At 36.8% G+C, this 24377-nt stretch overlaps 1 protein-coding gene across 4 annotated transcripts; it reads right to left on the reverse strand.

The window, feature by feature from the left end:
- Window positions 1-1041: 1041 nt before the first annotated feature.
- On the reverse strand, window positions 1042-23557 carry RBM45 (RNA binding motif protein 45). 4 transcript variants are annotated; one of them, XR_013371945.1, is made up of 11 exons: window positions 23198-23556; window positions 18888-19010; window positions 16459-16585; window positions 14242-14364; window positions 13197-13376; window positions 10324-10453; window positions 10066-10150; window positions 9700-9863; window positions 7877-8077; window positions 4951-4996; window positions 4521-4773 (listed from the first exon to the last, which is right to left on the reverse strand). XR_013371945.1 is itself a non-coding variant. In XM_077883601.1 (11 exons), the coding sequence occupies exons 1-9, from the start codon at window positions 23495-23497 to the stop codon at window positions 7885-7887; spliced, it is 1425 nt and encodes a 474-aa protein (XP_077739727.1). In that variant the 5' UTR covers window positions 23498-23557; the 3' UTR covers window positions 4521-4773; window positions 4951-4982; window positions 7877-7884. The 4 variants fall into 4 exon arrangements, 3 of the variants coding, with proteins under 3 accessions (XP_077739726.1, XP_077739727.1, XP_077739725.1); XM_077883601.1 differs by having other exon boundaries at window positions 4951-4982; window positions 23198-23557; XM_077883600.1 differs by lacking the exons at window positions 4521-4773; window positions 4951-4996 and adding an exon at window positions 1042-1081 and having other exon boundaries at window positions 23198-23557.
- Window positions 23558-24377: the final 820 nt, after the last annotated feature.

Here is a 24377-nt window from a genome sequence, read left to right on the forward strand (position 1 = left end):
CATTGCCAATGCAGGTCAGCCAGTTCCAGTTTTCAGCAATCACTGCAGATTCTTCCTAAAGTCAGTCCTATAAGTAACAAATCATGATCTCCTTCTACACTGTCCCCCAAGCATCACATTCTTAAGTTACTAATGTACTAATGTGAAAGAGGAAAGAAGTCTCTTGTGCCAAAGGATCAATGATATAAGAATGTAAAAACTATTTTCTAGTGCCAAAACACAATATAACAGACTTTGTCAAGGATGAAAGGAAAAAAAAATTAAATGATGTATTTTTGTATACCAGATCTTCCAGTAAATGAAGATGACTTTAATCAGATGACTTTAAAGTAGATGACTTTAATTCTTCTTTTAGCATTAAACGAAAAAAGAACAAGCCCCAAACCCTCTAAGAACTCTGTACTAATGAACGCTGTGACCTGTGTTTTACTGATGCTGAAAATTGATGATAATATATGAGCAAGAAAATCAGTTAGCAGCAACAGCATTCACCTACAAAATCAGGCAGGAAAATGAAAAGAGCATAGATTCATATGAGTTTCTGTGAGTATGCACTTTGGTTATCCGATTGTGCTCAACAATTTTTCCAATTTCTATAGGAAACAGTACTTGTTTTTTGATATGGGTCCTGAGTTTTGCATTTCAAATACAAATGATTTTCCTAAAACAGTCTCCTGATGTCCTCCCTTCGCCACTTCTGCAGCAATATTGTCAGAAAGGCGGTCTCCAGGGTTCTGCAATGGTTGTAGCCTTAGTTAGCTTGAAGGTTAGCTAGCTTACATGGACCTTGACATCTGGATATTGACTGCAATTCATCTAAGACAGTCATAGGGACTCCCTTTCCTGTGGTAGATAACCAGGCTAATGGATTTTCACAGGGCCTGGCAACTTTGTCAAAGTTTAGTATTAGGGACCTCCATATTCTACTGAGGACAAGTCTTTTCTACCTCAAATGAAGTCAAAACATGGTCATTATAATGAACGAACTGCAACTCCATATGTTACTAAATGTTTCTATCTGATCCCCTAGCAATACCATACCTTCAGTTCCCAGGATCCATGTGTCCTTGAGTTACTGTTTCTAGAAAAGGAAATAATGCAATCCATTTATTAGAATTCAGATATTAAAATGAAACTTATCTAATAAGGATGACCTTTATGTTTTCTCTCTTTACTGAAATCTTATATTTCAGTCAAGAGTTCAGTTTCATAGTTGCTATGATTTTAATAGAGCTTACCATCCACATATGGAAATAAATAAAATTTGCATGTGGCTATACCCCAGGATGAGAAGGCCATATATATATTTCATTTGTTCTTGACTTTACTGAGTTTTAGTTTTATGCAAATAATTAATAAGTTACTGAAAATTAAACTGTACCTATAAATGAAGAGATTTGCGGATGTACCAAAAAAGCATTCATTTTGTAAGAATATTCACTTTAGGATTCAAAAGCTGATGAAAATTCATTATAACTCATTTCAAGATAAATGTAAATAAAAAATAAAATTAGGTAGACACTGAGTGGCAAAAAAGCAAATTACCATCCTATACAAACATCAAAGTATATTTACTAACATGAAAAAGGTGGCCTGTCATCTTGCTATTTCTAAAACTGCTTGTGTTTCGCTTTCTTACTATAATTCATATTTACTGATACTAAAAGCAAATGCTTAATCGTAAAACGTGCTTAAGATAAAAAGACTTAGGAACTTCTCAATGTCTTACTTCTACAATAGTTCAATTTAAGGTCCAACATATGGACTCTCTTAAGGCCAGCATACTGCAAAGTCAATGCATTGACAACCCTATCAAAATCACTTAGGGAGAAGGGAGAAACTCAGCCCCAAATCTGCAGACTCAGTGTATCTGTATTTTAAACAGATTTTTGTGAACACTAAAGTTTAGAACCACTGCTTTAGACAATAACAAATCCTATCATTTCATGCTCAATGCCTTAAGTCATATTGGAATGCTACTGTTCATTGAGTGACGGTGTTTATCACCACCTAGTGGTAATATCTTTTATTTCTATTTTCTGTCTGTTCATTGATCTCATGTAGGTTCCAATTAAGAGAACAACATTCAGAGAATGTGAAAATTTTACAGTAATTTCCTTACAGAAAAGCTACAGTAATTAGCTTTTTATCTATGGTGGGATTAGAAAAGGATAAAAAAGAAAACCACACCACTACCATTGAATAGAAACAATATATACTGTGGAAGAATCTCTCCTAAAATACATTTGTTGTAGTATCAGTGCCCCGTTAGTAGTGTAGCTCTAAAAACACATTTCACAGTGCAAACTATGGTATTCTTTTGTAGATACAGAGGTGATGTATATTAGCATATCAAAGGTTCTAAGAAGTTTCATGACCAAAAAAAATCTGCAATAATAACATTTTCTAAATATATTTGACCATGAAAACTCCTTCCCTAAAGAACACTTACTGATTCCTCTCAAGACACTAGTATTTCAAGGAACAGAACTTAGGACATAAAGCTCTAGAAACAGCAAATCTGGTAACTGCTTTCAGCATCTGTGATCTACCATAAAAGACCTGACAATGACTTCACATGAAAGTTTTGATCAGGATTTTTTTTTTTGATGCTATTTATATTGAAACCACATATCTGAGAAATAAGTTTATTGATCTGAATTGTTTAACTTTTTCTTTTTTTCAAATTAAAGAAATACACACCTAATAAAAACCCCTCTATGCCAGCCATTTTAGTAACTGACATATGCAGAGCATCTAGGTGTCTATATGTTATGTTCTTATATCCAGAATGCATTTGAGAAGTAAACATTTAAGTGAAAAGATGAGCACTAGATTATTAGATGCTATTTTCTTAGGTTCTAAACCTCTTCATTTTAAGAAAAATGTGCCATTTTAGTTTTTAAAAATAAACTTTTAAGGTTCAACTACAAGCGACAACTGGGACACGCTGCTGGAAAACACAATAGAACGGTGCCATCATAAAAGCAGTGTTTTGTAGGCAGAGAATACAAATCACTGTAGAATTTACTATGAAGGAATCAAGGAGATAAATCTACCTAAGACACCTTACTGAAACCACAACTGTTTGCTGAAACTGGCTCTCTGACATTAAATGCAGAATGGAGAAATTGGGAATATTTCATCCAAATAGAAAATTTGGAGGGCAGGAGGGCATATGGTAGCTATCACCTGAAAGATTTAACTTCTTCTATATGGCACAGTGAAAAACTTAAAGACTAATAGGTAAAAAGTGTGGGGAAATCAGATTTTGTCAATTAGGAGGATAATCAAAGATGTAATGGCCTCAGCTATGCGTTAAAAGAGCTCCCTATTTTTACACCATTTAGATTAACCAGCTGCTAGATATATTTCTGGGGGGAATTCAAGCATTTCTTGAGTGGTACAGCCTGATAACCTGTAGGGCACAATTTGGTTCCAATCCGTGAAAATGGAACTATGTGCGCAATAAATGAGTGTAGGACGAATAAATCTACCTGTTGGTAATTAATCCTCAACTCTCTTCACTTAGGTTTTTCATTTTGAATGAGTACATTTACTTTCTTTTCAAAATATGCCCTTTGGTTCATAAAGATTCCATTCTCATTCACTAAGTCCTGCCTGGGAAGATGAGATTAGAAATTTTCTCATCTAAATTTACTAAATATTTTGATTCAAAAAAAGGATTTCAATTTTTCAATGGAGAGATGTCAAGCTGTAATACTCTATTATGCTCAGTGAATTTAATCTTTCATTATTTTTAGTTTAACTCAGGAGGTGAGAGGCATAATGAGGAGGTAATTCAGTGGTTTTCATAATTACATACCATTCATAATATCCTTAAGATGCTGAGTTTCTGATTTAGATATACCTTTTCTGATCCATATTATTTACCTTAACAGCGGCTAAAAATTTTTTCTTGGATTTTCAAAATACAAGCAGAGTAGGATCCCCAACTTTTAATATTTTTTTGAAATGACTATTCTATCATAATCTGTTCTGAAATTACTTGCATGTCACATTTTGCAGTGACCATTATATCCTGTATTTATAAGGGAAAATGTTCACCCTCCCGCCAAGCCACTGACATTTATTTAAACTTATTATCAACAACCTAAAACTTTTTATTACCTTTGCCCTATAACCTTCAAAGAACTTTGTAATCACCAACAAATTTTGGTAGAACTATAAAAATATAGTATAAAATATTTCTACTGATGTCTTTTGGCTCTTACCTCAGATTAAGTATGTAGCCAATCTGCATGTGTAGGTTTAGCAGCAATTTACCATATTTTATTGAATCTAAGATGCAACTGATTGAAGGAAGTACTTTTATTTTACATTCCATTAAGAAATGAAAATAGATTGTCAATTACATTATGGCACACCATCGATACCAAGATGTTTACAATTTCAGAAGTATAAAAATATGCATCTCAAAATCAATGAAATATGTCATTTAGTCAAATTAACACTGTCGATTATGTTTTATTCTCTTCTTTCACATAAATAAGGCATGATTTAGTCAAGCAAAGAAAACTTTATTTCTGCTACATATAACAACATATTGCTCTAAGAAACAACTATTAGTTTTAGCACTGACGTATGAATTCAAAAATACATGTCAACAATCCGTGCTCCCCAGACAAAACAATGTTGTGCACAGACTATAAGGTATATGAAAAAAAAAAGCTGTCAACTGTCCACAGGGAGTGCGTCCAGTCACATTTTCAGTCAGTCAGCTGAGGATTATGTCAGTATTTAGTCTTTGTTCTGTAGAAAGAACACAACAGAAGTATGAAAATCATCACCTGAAAGGAAACAGCTGTTGTATATATAGTATTCCTAAAATGTTAGGAATTTCCTTTATTTCAAAAATAAAGGAAAAAGAAGCAAGGTTATCTGCTTACTAAATCATAGATGCCCCCAAATAAACAAAACCAAACTTACTCAGAAGTATGATGCAAGCAGGTACTGAATTTCTGGAGGGAAAATGCTGTGAATTAATACAAAAATCAGGATACTCTGAAATACTAAAATTTTTAATCTCTTCAAATAGAAAGAGAAACCTATTTTGTACAATAAACCCAGTTCAAAATAGAACTCAATTACTTTCAAAGTTATATTCTTAGACCGGTTTCTTTTCCTATTTCATCAATGTAGCTCACTTAACCCTTAGGCCTGTTTTTCAGAGACAAAAGAAACCAGCCTTTACGAATGGTGCCGATGTTCCTTGAAATCAAGGGAACAAGTAAAAAAATACTGCCCTTCTCAAAGAACTTCAATGGCCATTATCATGTAAAATTTGGGAAACTTTCATACTATTTTATTGAACTTTAAGACAACACATTTATTTAATATACCAGCAAAGGAGGAGAATCTCATGGAGTCCACAGTAAATAGAAAATCTACAGCAAAAATAAATCTAAAAACCATGCTGTAATTTAGTGGAAGACATTCAAAACCAATACAGCTAGTTTTGACTTACCATTTTCAGCTAACCTAAACCTACTTTATTTTTGCTCTGAATAGGTACAACGATTCAATAAAGGGAAAAAGGATAGATTTTGTGAATAGTCATTCTGAAGAGTATGCACTTCCTCTAATGTAGGGAACAGGGATTAATGTACATCACTTTTCTAGGAGAAAACGTGGTATTATAAAGCTTCATTCTCACAGCACCAGCTGGCCACATTTTGTATCATTAAACTTTTAGTTTCTGACTATTTTGATAAGGTGACAACTCAAAGATTTCACTAAAATCACCAATGCAGGTTTCAGCTCACAGCTGCAAAACATTTATTTATTTATTTATTTATTTATTTATTTATTTTTATATATTTATATATTTATTTAGATTTTATTTATTTATCATGAGAGAGACAGAGAGAGAGACAGAGGCATAGGCAGAGGGAGAAGCAGGCTCCATGCAGGAACCCGATGTGGGACTCGATCCCAGGACTCCAGGATCACGCACGCCCTGGGCCAAAGGCAGACGCTCAACTGCTGAGCCACCCAGGCGTCCCCATTATTTTATTTTATAAGGAATTCTGCTGATTCATTTTTTCTTACTAGCCCTATTAAAAAAAAAAAATCAGCCTCAGAAAGGTGAAGAGATCTGCCCAATCATCCAAGCATCAGAACTAAAATTCCAAGCCAGATCTTCTGATTTTGAAGTTGAATATTTTTTTACTGTATAACCACTAGGAAAGGCTCAATCACAGGGGTAATTCATATATTTTCTCCATAAGAACTTAGAATTACTGTCCTTTCTTAAGGACAAAGGTTTTTTGAATAAAAGAATTGTTAGGTATATATCAAAATATTCATAGATACCAACACACACATTTTTGTGTGCTATTTTAGAAGATAGCTTGTCTAACCAGAATTCAAGTCTTAACATTCTATTTGTAAAAATGAAAAGACAGCTTTGTTTTAAGAAGGACTTGCTAATTCTTTTTCACTGGTATTTTAATAATTCTACATTGTATAGGGTAATGAGAATGAATTTTGTAATTAAAGAAAACATCGCAAGACATCTCTAAATTAGGATTATTCATAATGGCCCAATGGACCTTTCCTATCGCCAATTGCCTTCTAGAAGGAGAAACTAGTTACCTGACTTACTGTAATAGAAAAACGGTCATCAGCAGTAAGGGTTACGACAATTCACTCTGGTACTTGCTAGTCGCCATAAGTGGTCAGAAAGAAAACTAAGGTAAAAGAAATTTGCTTTCAAGTCAGTAACTTTAAGGTCAATCTAAAGTGCTTGCCAACCACTATCATTTTGGCCAACAGTGGAAGCTGGTGTATGTGGGAACAGGGAAACTGAAATTCAGTCCCTGAAACTCAGAATACATTTCCAGAATAAGAAAAGCAAAAGAGTTAATACTTCTACTTTAAAGAATGTTTCCCTAAGGCATGGAGATGAGTCGGCTATCACAGAAAAAGAAATATAAGTTTCATTTCTGGAAATGAAAAGAAAATGGAATTCATATTGCGTATGTACCATTATAACAGACAAGAGATTTTAGTAAACTGTCAGGGTTCCTTTTTTAATACATATACGCACAAGAGAATACTTTCTTTTTTTTAATATTTTTATTTATTTATTCATGAGAGAGAGAGAGAGAGGCAGAGACAGGCAGAGGGAGAAGCAGGATCCATGCAAGGAGCCTGATGTGGGACTTGATCCCAGGTCTCGAGGATCAGGCCCTGGGCTGAAGGCGGCGCTAAACCGCTGAGCCATCTGGGCTGCCCAAGAGAATACTTTCTGAATGTGTGGTTTTAATGCACAAACTCACAAATACAAGTCCAGATGAACACTAGTGTTTAGGTTCAAAAGGTCCATCGAGACATATTATTTGATACTGCTTTTTAAGCATTTCACTAGTGAGATGTCAAACACTCTTAATAGAGATTATTACAAATTACCTTAATTTATAACTCAAGATGTTAATCCTTCAAGTTAAAAATCTTTAGAACTATTTCAATTTTAAAGTTATGTAAGCAAAAATAAATAAATAAATAAAGTTATGTAAGCATATGGTAAAAAGTCCAATTCTTAACATTTAAGACATTCACAAACAAGAAAACCCATTATTTAATTTTCTACATTAAAATTTGATTTTACTTTGTAGAAGGGCAAAAACGTTTTCCTGGTAAACATGGTAAACATTCATTTTAAGTGTAAAAAGTTCAAGTTTAAAAAATATACTGTGAAATTAACTCAACCTATGGTTTTATTAGCTAAGTTTTAAGTCATAATGCTTTTAATTGACAACTTCCAAATCCCTAAAAAGAAACTTGATACATATTCCTCTTGCTATAATATTTAGCCAGTGTGTTTTTAAAATTTAGACTAAAAAGGGCTTACCTCAAGAATCAGTAAGTTCTCTGTCGTTTGTTAGATTCTTCTCTTGGGGAATCCGCCAGCATAACTTTAAGTCTGACTCCATTTAGGATCTTCCCATGTAAAGTAGTAATGGCATCATTGGCGCTTATTCTATCTGCATACTTGGCATACCCCACATTTTTTCCTGACACAAGGTAAACTTCAATCAGGTTACCAAAACGACTGAAACAAAGTGAAAAAAAAAAAATCAAATGAAATGGATAAAAATACAACTGCTTAGGTCCAAAAACTGGGGTCCATTCTGGACTCCTTTTCCATTCCTCTCCCCACATTCAATCTTCAAGTCAATTTTCCTTCTCAAACACGTCCTCTATTAAAGTTCTCTTCATTCTCAGGTCCCTTTCCTCATTCAGCCAGTCATTATCTTTTCCTCGGAATGCTCTACTATCCTCCTTGCTTGTTTCCTTGCTCTCTGGGCTTGTCCCTCTGTAATTTATTCCCTACCCTGTCTTTGTAGTGACCTTTCTAAAACAGATATGATCATTTCCTCCCTAAAAATCCCTTCCAGGGTAAGGACAAACTCCCTAACATAGCTTGTGGGCCTTTCCTGACATGAGCCTTTTCCTCTCCTGCCTCACCCTCCCTCTCCCAGTCTCTCAAATTCCATATTCTAACCATTTCCTTTCACATTCTCTCTTGTAGGAATAACCACCCACATGCCCTCCTTTCTACTCTAAGTTATTTTTATCTGTCAGGTCTCTCCATTATATATTGCTTCTTAGGTATTTCATAGCCTGAACATTCTTTTTCATGACACCAACCTCTAGTGATGTTTTCCTATTCACTTGTTTATCTCCTACATGAGACTAACCATCAGAGGACAAGGACTCTTGTTTAATATACATATTACAATTTCCCTTGCACTTAGCATGGTGACTGCCTGGCACAAAGGAAATGTTAAAGAAACAAACTACACAAATCAGTTAAATAGGGATCCCTGGGTGGCGCAGGGGTTTGGCGCCTGCCTTTGGCCCAGGGCGCGAATCTGGAGACCCGGGATCGAATCCCACATCGGGCTCCCGGTGCATGGAGCCTGCTTCTCCCTCTGCCTATGTCTCTGCCTCTCTCTTTTTCTCTCTCTGTGAGTATCATAAATAAATAAAAATTAAAAAAAAAAAAACCAAATCAGTTAAATAAAAGTCAAAATATCTGAACTACTGATGTTTTGTGTAGCTCTTCAATGAGCTTCCTATTTTTTTTTAATTCACGAACATTGTTATGAGGCAAATAGGAAAAAGACTGAAAAGTTAAGATTAAAGGAGTTCTATTAAAAACACAAAAATAAGCAAGAGCTTTCCTTTTTCTAGATTTATTGTGTACTCTTCCTTACAATCAAGTAATTGTCTACTCTATATAATCCTTGAAGATCCAGCAAAGAGCTGACAAAATAGAAGATGTTTAATAAACTGTTCAGTTGAATTAAAACCACAAAGGAAATGATATGTAAAAAGAATTCTAGAGGATAGGTCTACACAGATGCATTTTCATCAAGAAACAAATGATTTGTCCATTTTATGCATGCAACTTTTTAAAACAATACTTTATGTTTTATGTCTTCAAAACAAAATAACAGGAAATTCTGTGTGGAGACTTAGAATACATAAATAATAAAGAAGAGAAGGAAATGATCATGCATTTTAAAAGATGATATAAATAAGGAATTTTTAAACTACAGAACAAATCATTCCTATCTGATAAGTACTGGATATAGGAAGTTTCAAGATTGTAAGAGGGCTTAAATAAACTATATTATAAAACAGAATTTTGTGGAATTGAAATCTTACCAGAATATATCCTCTAATACATCTAAAGGTAAAGGATGAGGATTAAACACGATAAAAAGTCTTTCTTTCACAGGAGTTTCAGGAGGGGCTTTTTTTTTGCATGATGGAAGTACAACATCTGTCTGGATTTGAGGCAACTGTGATCCAGAATTTCCTCCAAATTGCTGTTGAAGAGTTAGGTACAAAATAAGAAAAAGAAAAACTGCACTTTAAGGATTTTAAGCCAAGAGGTAAAGAGATCTATATCATGGCTTCTATGTGATCTTGTACTGTAGCTCTGAAAATTTTCTTATAGGCTAATAAACAAAGGCCACATTTATATTATCCTACTGATGTCTTACAGAGGTTAAATTTTTGCCTACTTACCAGAAATTGCTGCTGACTTGGGTTATTCCACACCATTGATGCAAGCTGTGCCGCTACCATCTGCGTTGCCATTTTTCTAAGGAGACTAAAGATAAAAACTGGTAATTTACAGAAAACTTGAAATGTTCAGTCTCTTACCCACAACTTGTTTTATGTGACTTCCTCACCTAAGAGGTCGACTGGTTTCTATTCTTATTCTTCAAGTTATATCACATACACCCAAAGCCCTGCTTTACACCCTCTGGAGATGGTACTTACTCTGTTGCGTTATTTCCATCATCAATGAAGGAAACACCTATCCGATTCCCAGGAGGGTACTGAAACCCATGTAACTTGTATTTTGCATAAATAGCTGATGCTACATTAAAATACTGAACCACTCCATGACCTAAAACAAAGTAAAGAATATCAGGAATTAAAAAGAAAACAGAGAGGATACCTAAAGCCTAGAAAGTGAAACAACATAAAAATAGCCTGGTATCACACAATTAATTAGTAAATACAGTCAAATGGGTCAGAAAACAAAGTTTTCTATACATATGTGCAACAGCTATGTTCCTACAGAGTCTAAAAGAGAACATATTTTAAGGAAAATATAATTATTAAAGTAAGGTCTAATGTATTTAATTTTAGGATATTGGTATTTCTTATATGATAGATATACCTAAAACCAGTGTTACTTAAATTTTTGTTCTTTCGAATCTGCTTTGAAGTGCTAAAATTTTCCCTATCATACAGAGCAGGAAATGATATGAGAATATATAGTCTAATAAGAACAGAGTCATCTGGTTTGTTGCGGTGCAAGATAAAGGAAAAGTGGCACATATTAAAAACAAAAGGTAGGGAACAGAGGCTCTCAGATTGGAAATCATGAATTTCACATTCCTTTGGAGAGCTTTCAGTTAAGGAAACAGATTTCAATTTAGGAGGGTGATGCTGAAGCAGGGGGGTAATTTTACACTAGAGTCCATATATGGATAGCCCATGAGCTAAAAAACTAAAAAGTTCATAATATGTAACCAATTTGGGGTTTTACATGTATTTATATACATATACATATACACACAATATAATACTATATAAAATATATAACCCATATATATAATATATCCCACTAGGGGAAAAACACTAAAATTTCATGTTATTCGCCAAACCCAAGCACTCCAACATCTTAATGAAATTAAAACTCTGAAAGCAAATGAACATATAAAACTAATTCAGATAGAACTCTATGATGATAACTCTACTAATAAAAGGTGTCCCAATAACACATATATTTATTTATTAGATACAACAAACAGAGAAACAATATAGAAGATAAAGGAACAAATACATTTCAACATACCAGGTAAAAAGGGAAAGAAATACAAAACAAATAGAATTAAACATAACAATGAATCCACCCCAAAATACAAAATGTGTGCCTTAAAGCCAGCATAAAGAATGATAGTCTAAGGTTGGATTGGGGTTGGAGATGGTCCAAAGTAGGCTCAGATGGGCAACCTTGCTAAAAGATCAGTGCTGGGTAGAATAATAGTAGGTGAGTGTTTGTGTCTGTGGGAAGAGTGGCACCCCTCTAGGCCTATCAGCCCATATGACCTGACTCACTTTCCTACTTCTCCTTATAGCCATGACACCCTAAAAGGACTAAATCAAGTGTATCAATAGTACTAGAACAGATGCCAAGTATGACTCTTCTAGAACACTCCTCACCTCCAATTCTTTAAAACAAACCAATAAGCTCCCCAGATTTACTGAGTGCCTATTATGTGCCAGGACTTGCAGTAGGTATTCCACATACAGTATTTCTAGTTCTTATCTAACCCTGGCATAGAAGGTATTAATAATGCCCTTTTACAGATGCAGAGAGACTCAGGATAAGCAAGATCTCAGAGCTACGTACCAGTGCTGGGATTTGTACCTGAGACTATTGCAAAATGGAATGCCAACCATTTTCCATTATGCCACAATAACTCCATTTTTAAAAAGCCTTAAAAAAAAAAAACCTTAAAAAATTACAAAGATGGTTAAGCCAACACTAGATACTAGGTTTAACCAATTAACCAGGGATCCCTGGGTGGCGCAGCGGTTTGGCGCCTGCCTTTGGCCCAGGGCGCGATCCTGGAGACCCGGGATCGAATCCCACGTCGGGCTCCCGGTGCATGGAGCCTGCTTCTCCCTCCTCCTGTGTCTCTGCCTCTTTCTCTCTCTCTATGTCTATCATGAATAAATAAATAAATCTTTAAAAAAAAAAAAAAAAAAAAACCAATTAACCAGTTAATAAGTTCAAATAGCTGATATTAGAGCATTGCTTCAATGTTTTAAGATTTTTATTTGTTTGAGAGAGAGCACAAGTGGAGGGGGGGTTTGCAGAGGTAGGGCTTGATCCCAGGACCCTGAGATCATGACCTGAGCCAAAGATAGACACTTAATCACCTGAGCCACACAGCTACCCCAGCTTAGCATCAATTAAGACTGGAAAGAAGCAGAGAGAGGGGAAGAACAATCAAATGCTTGAAATAAAGGGAAGAAATTTAATTTTGAGGCATAACGTTTAAAAAAAAAAAAAAAAAGAGGGCAGCCCCAGTGGCGCAGCGGTTTAGCGCCACCTGCAGCCCGGGGTGTGATCCTGGAGACCTGGGATCGAGTCCCACATCGGGCTCCCTGCATGGAAGCCTGCTTCTCCCTCTGCCTGTGTCTCTGCCTCTCCCTCTCTCTGTGTGTTTCTCTATGAATAAATAAACAAAATCTTTAAAAAAATAAAAATAAATAAAAAATAAAGAGACAGACTTTAGGATGAGGAGGAAACTTTATGGGTTTTAGAACTTTGCCTAGTATTAATCATGAGTACTGAGACCTCCAACCTAGGGTATTTTGGTTGTAGAACTAGAAACAGAAAATGCTCTATTCTATGGGAGTTAATACATTTTTAAAAAATAAATGACTTTGTGAAAAGGAGATGTATCCTCAAGGGTTTATTTCTTAAGGTATCACTGTAATTTGAAAGTTTAAGTGGGAGAAAAGAAAACATAAAATTGTCAAAGAAATAGTATCTGACATAAAAAGTGCCACTGGAGAAAAGACATTTTAATCAAACACAGTATATTAAAAAATAATAGACATTACTGTACCATAATTAGAATAAGGATCTCGTTGAACTTCACAGTATTCCAATCCTGGTACTATATCAAAAATACTGAAAAGCTGCTCTTCAGTGAAAGGAACTCTTGATACAACTGACAGACGTTTGGAGATGGCTTCTTGGCCTCTGTTGTCATTCTTGTCAAAACTTGAAAAGTCAGATTGTTGTTCTCCAACAATGTAGGAAAAAAGTGCATCTTTTAATTTCTATACATTCAAGAATTCATTTAACATTTCAGGTATGAGTACATAAGCTGAGCTGTCATTGAGTCCACAGCATTGGACCAAGGCACTGTATTTTGTAGTATCCTCTTGGTCATTAGTACTATCAAAAGGGACCAATAGTGAGAAAACAGATAACTTTTCCCGCTCTCCTGCCTTCGACACAGAAATACAAGCAGAAATGTGTAGTCTAACTTCAGAGGAATATGTTTAGTATGCAAAACTGCAAAATATGGCAAGTGTTTCACCTATAAGAAAGTTTGTGCCAAATAACACAGGCCTTACTTTCATCACTCATTTCTCCCTTTGGCTAACTTCTACTTTTGTCATTCCTCTCTTTTCTAGCCCTAATTTTAAAGCAGCAGTACTTTAGGTATAAAATCTTAAGACTCATACTGAGGGGATATCAGCATATGTTTTTCATACTGTTTGGTCAGCTACAGAGGCAGAAGCTCACTCAAAAAAGGTGGCAGTGATGTGGTTTAATATTTAGATAATACATAACTAACCATAAAAGACGGTAACTGGAAACTATTTCCAATTATAGTTATAATTGTTATAGTTACAATTATAATAAAACTTTAATTACAACTATAATACAGTTGTAACACTATGTTACACGGTGTTAAATACTAGGTAATGCAAGTGTTAAATATTAGGACCATGAGGAGTCATGACAAATTTCTCAAGAAACCCCACATTAACTTTTCTTCACTGAGATTTTACAGACTACTGATAAAAGAATATTTTACAAAATCCCAATCAGATTGTATATACTACTTATACTATTAAAATAAAGGACAGCTTACTCACCAAATGGAAACATATTTACTCTAGGTTCATGTCCCAGTGTCTCCTGCCTCATGTTACTGTAATAGTCTTGTTCCGAGGATTCAGAGGCTTTATTTTTAGGTTCAGCCAAGATTGCCCTAAAACCTGAAAAAGAGAATCCATGACTTTCAAACTTCATAGCAAATTTATCATACCTGCCAATATACTTTATTGATAGTGCCTGACTTAGCTTTATAACCGTAATTGTATAAAATAAAACGTACACAAAAGCCATCTGTACCAGACCTACTTCTTCGCTTTTTGGAAAACAGCAAAGAATAAATAAAAAGAGCAAGAATCTCAAATTATGGGTCAATGTAGACATGAAAGATCAGCAATTCTATCTTATCCTGTCCAAACTCCCCCTATTACAAATAACATCATGTTTCCTTCTCTCCGGCTCAACATCAAAATCCTACAGGGCTTTTCATATTCAACTTGTGAGCAAGAGTCTTCCTTTGAAACACACTTACAAGATGTTATTTTTTATTCTAGTTTCTCTGCCTTTGTTTCTAAGTCAGAGTCTCTTCAATTAATTACAGTTCTTTAACTGGTCTCTTTGCCTCTGGATCAAAGGTGTTAAGTAGGGTTTCAAGGATGAGCTTCAAAAGGTGGGAAAGTTCCATGAACTCTCTGAAACTTTAAACAAAAATGCTTATGTCTATGTGTACATGGGCATATTTCAAAGAAGGTTCATGGCTTTCATCATATTATTCAGTGGCTCCCAAAAGGAAAAAACCAGTCACTTTGAATTCTTTCTCTGGAAATCCATCCCTGATACTATTTTTCTTCTTTCAAACAATCTACAGGGGAATCTTAACTAAGTTTGAACTCTTCATAACCTCCCATACATGGTGTCAATGTACTTAGTTAACTTTGCCTCCTAATTTCTCAACAGGATTATTATGCTTTATTCAGACTGCTGCCTTCACAATATTAAGCAAAGACATGTTTATTCCTAGCTCTGTGCCTTTGCTTACACTGCTCTCAGCTTTTGTCTGGCCTACTCTTTATCAGATGTAAATCTTACCTCTAGAGGTATTCTCATGCTCTCAGAGCAGTTGTTTCTCACCACTATTGGACCATACCAAATATTTTTTAATATTTTCTCATTTGGCAAATTTTTATGGAGACTATTATAGATGGCAGTATCTTTGATAAAGATCTCAATATATCTTTACAGAGGTCCTATAACTACTAGGTACTAGGAATGACAGAAACAGATAAATAAAACATACTCTCTGCTTTCAAAGAACCTTTTAAAAGTCTTCTATTATCCTTAACGATTTTTTTGCCTATTAGATCTTGGCTACCCAATATAATTAAATTCCTTAAAAGCTATATATTTATTCCCTTTGTATCCTTTTACTTAACATATTGCTGAGTATACCATAGGTACTCAATTAATGCTGGCTGAGTGAGAAACATAGAAGGATCTGAAAGGAAATTTTGGTATGTACCTTAAGGTTATTTAAGAATTCCACTGATTAGCAGTAATTCTTTCCAGTATGTATAGATCTTTATAATATCCTAAAATCTACTAATTTAATTATTTCTTATTTGTAAAGGTCAATGTAACCAGGAGTATGACAACAAAGGATATTTTCCTTAGCTTCTTTAAAATTCTTATTCTTCACTATGTACACCAGCAACAGCAAAAGATCCATTTAATGTCATTCTAGGTAAAAACTAACCCAATAAATATTTCATTACCTATGTGGGCAAATATTACATGAAGTCCCATCCTTAACCTTTATGTTTATTAGTATATACTTAATTTTGTTTAAGGTTTAGGTTATATATAAACACACATAACAGAAAATTTGAGTTTTTTAGTATAAAAAATATTTTTTAAAAAGGCCTGAAAAGGTCAGTTTTTTTAATACTTAAAAATTTTAAATTACTATAGAAATAATAACCAAAATGTGGCAATAGTATTTTCACTTACTAAGTTAATATAGTTGCTCATATTTCTCTTCAAGACAGTGCCTCAATAAAAGCTTAACCACAGCCCCAAAACTAATTATCCTAGATATATACATATGTGTGTGTATATATATATATATGTATTAAAACTCCCATTGCTAGGATTAAATTAGCAGGTATGGTTATTAGCAAAAACCAGCATTAGATTCAGTTATTTAGAATAATTAAAAGTTTTCAAAAAGTCTTTAACATGTTAAATGAACACATCCTTACTTCGGTCACAGTTTTCTATTGCTTGGGCAGCTTGTGATGGTTTTAAGTATCGAACATAGCCCAAACCTTTACTTTCTCCAGTTACTTTGTTCTTAATAATGCTGCAATACTCGATATCTCCATACACCTATGAGAGTTAAAAGAATGATCTTAGAGGAGTCAAAAATCAGTAACTGAATAGATTATTTAAGAACTTCAAGTTTATTTGTGCCCCTTATTTGCAAAACTAGAAATCAGAATTAGAATTTATAGCCGTTTTTAATAATAGAAACAAAATGTCACAAACTAATGAGAAAAAGAACCATAATAATGATATAAGCAAATAATAACCACCAAAATAATAATTTCCATCTTCACTTTCTGAGCATCTGCTTTACATATATTACCTTATTGCTACAACAATCCTTCAAGGATATACATGTGTGTGTGTCTATATACATATATATATATATATGTATGTATACACACCCCAATATCCATATTATATATATGTGCATATATATATTATATTATTTATTTCACAGACAAGGAAAATGAGTCTTAGAGAAATCAGTAATTTGCCTATGTCATGGAGGGAGAGTAAGAGTGTGTACATAGTTTGGAAAGATCCAAAGTCTTGCTCAGTGGTGATCACAAGCTGGAACTGAACCTTCTATATTCAAATCTTTGCTCAGTCCCTTATTCACTGGACAGTTTAGTTATCCTCTCTGTGGCTATCTCTTTACCAGTTAAATGGGGCTAAAAGCTGTACCTTCTTCAAAAGGTTATTGTTAAGAGTTAAATGAACTAAGAGACCTAAAGGGTCTGGAACACATTAAACATTAGCTACAGCTCCCTGCCTTCTAACAGGACATAACTGATTATGTATTCTTCCAAAAAGGAGCCTCTCAAAGTATATCACTAAAACACATCAGCTTTCTCAGAAAGTCAATTCTCTGTAAAAAATAAGGGTAAAAGTTTACTTTTTTTAAAAAAAGATTTTATTTATGTATTTGACAGAGAGAGCACATAAGCAGGCAGAACAGCAGGCAGAGGGAGAGGGAAAAAGGCTCCTCACTGAGAGAGAGCCGAATGTGGGGCTCCATCCTAGGACCCTGGGATCATGACCTGAACTGTAGGCAGATGCTTAAACGATTGCGCCACCCAGGCAACCCTAAAAGTTTATTTTTAATGTTGGTACAAATATAGCATATAAATTCTTAGCGCTATTTTTTTTTAAGACTTATAAAGTATTTAGAGAGGGACAGTGTATGTGGGGGCAGGCAGCGAGAGAGGAAGATATAATCTTAAGCAGGCTTCTCACTGAGTGCAGGGCAGCATCTCACAATCCTGAGATCACAACCTGAGCCAAAATCAAGTCAGGCACTTAACTGACTGAGCCACCCAGGTGCCACCTTAGTGTTTATTATTTATTTTATAAAATTCTCATGTAACCAATTAGCAACTTAATTATTATACATTTGGATAAAAATGTCATACTTGTTCAAGCAGAAAAAGATAAAGATTTATAAGATAAAAACTTTCTTACTATTGGAGGAAGTATGGAATATATATTTTTGGTAGCTGTTACTTTTGAGATATTTTGTATTTTATATTTTACTCAACTCTTACTTCAGGTAGGACAGAGATTTTGAAAATTACTTTTTACTATTTGTTTCTTTTCTTTCTTGCATGTTGCCCACCTGATTCCTAGTATTGGGAAACATTGAGAAAGGAGAAAATTTCCAACTCAAATTTAAGAACTGCTTTTAATAATTTTTGTGAAAGTATATCACTGCATATACAAGTGAATGGCTAAAAGGATTTAAAGTTATCTTCAAATTTCATGGACTACACATATATATTCTTACTACTTGCTTCAGTGCTGTAGTTTTTTTCTTTAAATAGAGAACTCTTTCAAAGGCTTATTTTTAGGACAAAAATTCTATAAAGGATGAGCCTTTCTGCGAATAAGTGTATCAATATGCTACAGTTTTATAATAAATATTAGGGAATACAGTTCACATACTCAGGCTTCCTTGACTCACCTCAACATGAGAGCAACAGAGTGGTAAGAGGGTACTTTAAAATTGTAAAGACCAAGAGCAGGTTCTGGATTCAGACAGCCTGGATTTAAATCTTGGTTCACCATCTATCAGGTATGTGACCTAATTTAAAACTCTGGGTTTTATACTTTATTTTCCTGAATCTGTGTTTTCATTATATGGAGGAAAATGCCATCACTGATATTTTCCAGTTTTTGGTTTCTAAAAAGTTAGTTTATTCTAGGCTTAATATTTTAGAACTGGATGGAAGTAGAAAACTTAAAAGCAGTTATTTAATTCTCTACCACCAATATAACTTAAACAACACTTAAGATTTAGTAACTTATACAACCAATTTAGGATTAGAAGTTATCACAGATGCTGCTGATGAGTAAACATAAGTACCTTAAATTTTTCCCGCAGATCTTCTTCTGTGTAGGACTTTGGTATCATTACAAATATTCTTGTGAGTTCTTCATCTTCAACATCACGGTGACTTCCAGATGATCTGGACTGAGCAATGAAAACCTAAGAAACAAACAAAATCCAAAAAAATAAAAGAATCAGTTAACTGTTTTCCTATTCCTTAAGTATACTTACTTCATTATTAGTATGAGATTCATGTTAGGTTAAATGCAGTGTAATAGGGTTTTGTCAAAAGTTTTTTTAAAGCAATCTTTACTGCAATGACTTTTTATATGCGATGATACCAATGTCTGCATTGGTTTTTCCAAATGTATTTTTACATTTGCCTTTTTGTTTACCAAGAGGCAAGTCAGTGCATTGATAAAGAATGTACAGTTGAGTACAGTGTCCAATAAATGCCAATTACAGTTGATTAATAGTGTTATTTAAATATCACATATTTTAAAGATGTTTGTTTATTTGAGAGAGAGCGAGAGAGCGCAAAAGTAGGGAGGAGGGGCAGAGGGAGAGAGAGAAGCAAGACTCCCCACAGAGCAGGGAGCCAGACTGAGGGGCTAGATCCCAGGACCTGAGATCCTGACCTGAGCTGAAGGCAGACGCTTAACCCCATGAACCACCCAAACACCCTAAATATCACGTTTTTACTGATTTTGTCTAGCTGTTCCGTCAGATACTAAGAGAGGAGTATAAAAACTTGACTGCGAATTTGTCTTTCTCCTTTCAGTTCCATCAATAATGCTTCATGTATTTTGAAGCTATATTATTGGCTGCATAAACATTTGGGAGTTATGCACTTTTGACTGATATTTTTATTACTGTGAAATTACCCCATCTCTGTCAATACTCCTTGTGTTGAAGACCATTTCATATGATATCACACCAGCTTTTTCTATCCTTTAACTTTCAACCACTTTGTATCTTTATACTTCACATGTCTCTTTTATATAGTATTTAGCTTGGTCTTTCTTTTTTATAAAGCTTGATAATCTCTGCCTTTAACTGGCAAGTTTAGTCTACTTATGTTTAAACATAATTATTTATATAGTTAAGTCTAGAATGTCATATTTTTAATTGTTTTCTTTCTAATATTAACTCTTAAAAACAGGTAACATAACCATATTCTGGACCATCTCAGTGACCATCCAAATGATCTACATAAGCACATACTCATATGTGCTTTTCTACTATTGGCAATTCAGTTTTACTGAAACATCATCTGTGACATTAGATTACTTACATTATTATTATTACTTGGATTATGATATTGGGTTATTATTACTTTATACATTTTTTCTGAAGATTTTTATTTATTTACTCATGAGAGACAGAGAGAGAGAGAGAGGCAGAGACACATGCAGGGAGCCCAATGTGGGACTTGATCCTGGGTCTCCGGGATCATGCCCTGAGCCAAAGGCAGATAGATGCTCAACCACTAAACCGCCCAGGCATCTCATTTTGGTTTTATATTATCCTAGAAGAATGTTAAAATCTCTAACTAGGATTATAGATTTGTTCATAGAGCTCTAAGGATAAGAGTTTTAATGGCTAGTTTTTTTAACTTGAAGACCTGTAATAAAATTAATCCACATGAAGCCCTTAAGGTTGCTTTTTTGCATCTACTACTTTAAAGGGGGGGAAGGCCTATATACTATTCCACTATGAGAAAATCTGAACTTACGGAATTTCAGAGTAGCAACTCAAAGGACAAATAACAGTTACTCCTTCAATAAACTTACATTATATGCCAAGTAATGTATAAAGTATGAGTACTGAGAAATACAGAAATGACCCACTAGAAAGTCAGTCTAGTGGACATATCAGTAATGAGTGATCAACGGAAAAATAAAACAGGAAACCTTTAAGAATATAGGAAGACGCTAGGTGGAAAAAGTTCAAGTAAGATTTGAGACTGGAGGGGTCATCATATCACAAATTTCTAAATTTTAGAAGACTAGAATATTTCAAATTTCCAATAAGGCAAGCAGTGTCTGAGCAGAACACATATATAATAATTAACCACTTAATGGGCAGTTTTTCCTAAGACTTTTGTTTAGACTATAAACTCTAAATAAGAGTCATTCTTGCAAAGCTAAAAACCAAGACTTTACCCCTTTCCTCAAGATAATGTAGTTGGTCACAGAATAACTCTTACTTAGCCAATCTTTTTTCGCTGTAGGCCTAGGGCTATAATTTTCTTTTTTGTCTTATAAATCCTTTGGAACTTTGCAAAAGCAAACTACAAGAAAAAAGTTGAAGCTGAATTAATTTAACTAGAAATACAGAAAAGACAAAAACAGAAAGAAACAAAACTATATTCCAGGGGAAGACAGACCAAGCTGAACTTGCTAAAGAATAAATTTATGTTTTTCTAGGACCTGTAATGTAACAAACCTCTGGCTGAGAGGTGTGGACCAAGATGTGAAAAACAACTTAAACTTGTTTTGGGGAATAACCTCTGCAGCTACAAGGGAGGGTACATTTCGGCATTGGCACTTTTACTTCTCTCGTAAGAATTTAATCAAGGAAAGCGGATTATATAGGTTTGAGATTTGGGGCATTTTGGGGGTTGTCCACAGATCTCTGTGGTTCTACTCAAAGCATAAAAAACTCTCTCCCCTAATTCAACTGGAAGGAGATACAAATTATCTATCTAGGGTAGGAGTCAACAAACTACAGCTTCCTGTTTTTCCACAGCCCAGGATCTGAGACTTACTTTATATTTTTAAAGGGCTGTTAAAAACAAAGAATATGTGGCTCACTATGCCTAAAATTTACTATTTGGACTTTAAGAGAAAAAGTTTGTCAGGACGCCTGGGTGGCTCAGCGGTTGAGCATCTGCCTTTGACTCAGGGCAGGATCTGACTCCCAGGATGGAGTCCCCCATCGGGCTCCCTGCACGGAGCCTGCTTCTCCCTCTGCCTGTGTCTCTTATGAACAAATAAATTAAAAATCTTAAAAAAAAAAAAAAAAAGTTTGACAACCCCTGATGGAGCATACACTGTGGCCTGACAATTTATTTGGCTGGTGATCAGTTCTGCTGCATTTCAGAGTGCTGGGGAGGTGGAAGTAAAGGGAATGTCTATGGCCTACTGCATTTTTGGCACACTCCTCTGCTCCTTCTCTTTTGTGGATGGAAATACAGAGAAGACCTCCAGAGATAGAAATATCTTTCAGTCTTTCATTTATGTAAGTCAGCATAAATATTCTTACCAGTTTTCTATAAGTCAATGGGAGAGAAAAAAAAAAAAGAGGGGGGAGGGGAAAGTCGAGGGAGGGAAAAGAGAATTTTGTGGAAATCTCCAACAGAATTAGAAACACGGCAACTATCTCTACAGGACAGGTGACAGTAGGTGCTCGGGAACTGAGTTCACAGTCAGTTAAGGGATGACCTGTTGGCTACGGCTGACCGTAAGGTATGTCCAGGGCCTGCCTACCTTCGGCCAACCGCTGTGCTAGAACATAGATGGACCCAAACAACCCTCCAAATCACCCCTTCCTGCCACGCATGGGGTATCTTAATTTCACACAAGTGCAGAAACAACATAAATACCTTCAGGGGGAATGAACTAAGAGGATACGCGGGGGCGCTTAGTAATAGCACAACTAACACTACCATCACAGTGATTTGGCTCTTCTTCTTTATTTTTAATATTTTATTTATTTATTCATGAGAGACACACACAGAGAGAGAAGCAGAGACACAGGCAATGGGAGAAGCAGGCCCCACGCAGGGAGCCCGACGCAGGACTCGATCCCGGGTCTCCAGGGTCACGCCCTGGGTCGCAGGCGGCGCTAACTGCTGAGCCACCCGGGCTGCCTTTTTTGTTTTGTTTTGTTTTGTTTATGTATTTGAGAGAGAGGGAGGGAGAGGGAGGGAACCTGCAGGGGGAGCGGCGGCAGCAGCTGCCTGTGCCTTGAGAGCAAAGCCGCGGAGACAAGCCGCAACGCGGGGGGAGTTGGGGGGTACAAAGGCCGCAGGTTCAGGCACCGCCGCCCCCGCCCTCCGTGCACGAGCGCCCAACACCAGAGAGGCCACAGTTTCGTGCACTTTGAGCACGTTACGAAGCTTCGTAGCAACGTGGGAAAAAAAAGCAAAAAAAAAGCAGAGTAACCGTTTTTTTTTTCTTCCCTTCCCCAACCCGGTAGACGGGGTTCCGAGAGCGCAGGGTCGGCGGCGGGCCCCGGAGGCCGCGGCTCCCCGGCGGCGTCGCGGGCGGCCGTGCTCCCCCCTCCCCCCCCGCCCAGGGCCGCGCAGCCCGCGGCAGGCCCCTCCCCCCGGGCACCTGCACCTTGATGGGCTTGGTGTCGTTGGGGCTGAGGCACTGGCCGTGCATCTCCTCCATGGCCCTGCAGGCCTGCGAGCTGCGGGCAAACTTGACGAAGGCGATGCCCTTGGACTCCTTGGTGTGCTTGTCCCGCACCACCCAGATGTCCTGGATCTCGCCGAAGGGCGAGAAGCGCTCCCGCAGCACCGACTCGGGCGTGTACTTGCTGATGACCAGGAAGATGCGGCTGTTGGGCGGCTCGTCCAGGCTGTCCACGCCCGGCCGGAAGCCTCCGCCGCTCGCACAGCTGCCTGCCTCGTCCATGGCGCTCCACGCGGCGCGGGAGCCCGCCCCGGGCCCCCCGCAGGTCCCCCGGCCGCCGCCGCCGCCGCCCACCGGCCGTTGCGGGGCCGCCGCTCGGCTTCCGGAGGACGCGAGACGCGGGCGCCTGGCCTCTCCCGCCGCCCCGCCCACCCGCTTCCGGGGAGCGCCCTGCAGCGCCCCCTAGCGGCCCGGGGCGGGGAGGCCGGCCCCACCCGGGGGGCGGGGGGTCGGGGGGTCGGGGGGTGGGAGGCCCGCGGCCGCTAGGCTCAAACGTCAGGTGCGCCGTCCTCCTTCCCGGTGGCCACGAACAGCCCCATCTAGCGCACAGGCTTCCCAAGGCTGGCTTCGCCCCCACGCCTCGACCCAAGCATGCCTCCCCTAAGACCTGCCATCTTGGCCATAAGCTCAATAGAAGACCACTATAGGATAAAGTGAAAAGCCCTAGAGTCTTAAAGTTATAAAGAACTTCTGAGGTCATCCAATTTCAGCCTCGTTGGCCGAGATTGAGATGAGGAAATCGAAGTCCTTGGGATAGCCAAAGGCAGTAGTAGACATACAAACAGAGCCCAAACCAGAACCAACTCCATCCCCTGATGGGCTCCACGCCCACAAGCACCCCTGGGGGTGTTGAGGGCTGAAAGGGTGGACTGCTCAGCTACAGGACTAGGAGAAATCTTAATGGCAGGCAAAGTGCGAATGTGTGCTGACCTCTAAGGGTTCTTGTTGAAGGGACACGAAGAGAGGTCAGTGGGAAACTAGCAGAAGTCCAGAAACAAGATCTGGATTTTTTTTTAATTTAAATATTTTATTTATTTTATTTATTTATTCATGAGAGACACAGAGAGAGGCAGAGACACAGGCAGAGGGAGAAGCAGGCTCC

The sequence above is a fragment of the Canis aureus genome, chromosome 34, assembly GCF_053574225.1.
Source record: "Canis aureus isolate CA01 chromosome 34, VMU_Caureus_v.1.0, whole genome shotgun sequence".
Classification (NCBI taxonomy): domain Eukaryota; kingdom Metazoa; phylum Chordata; class Mammalia; order Carnivora; family Canidae; genus Canis; species Canis aureus.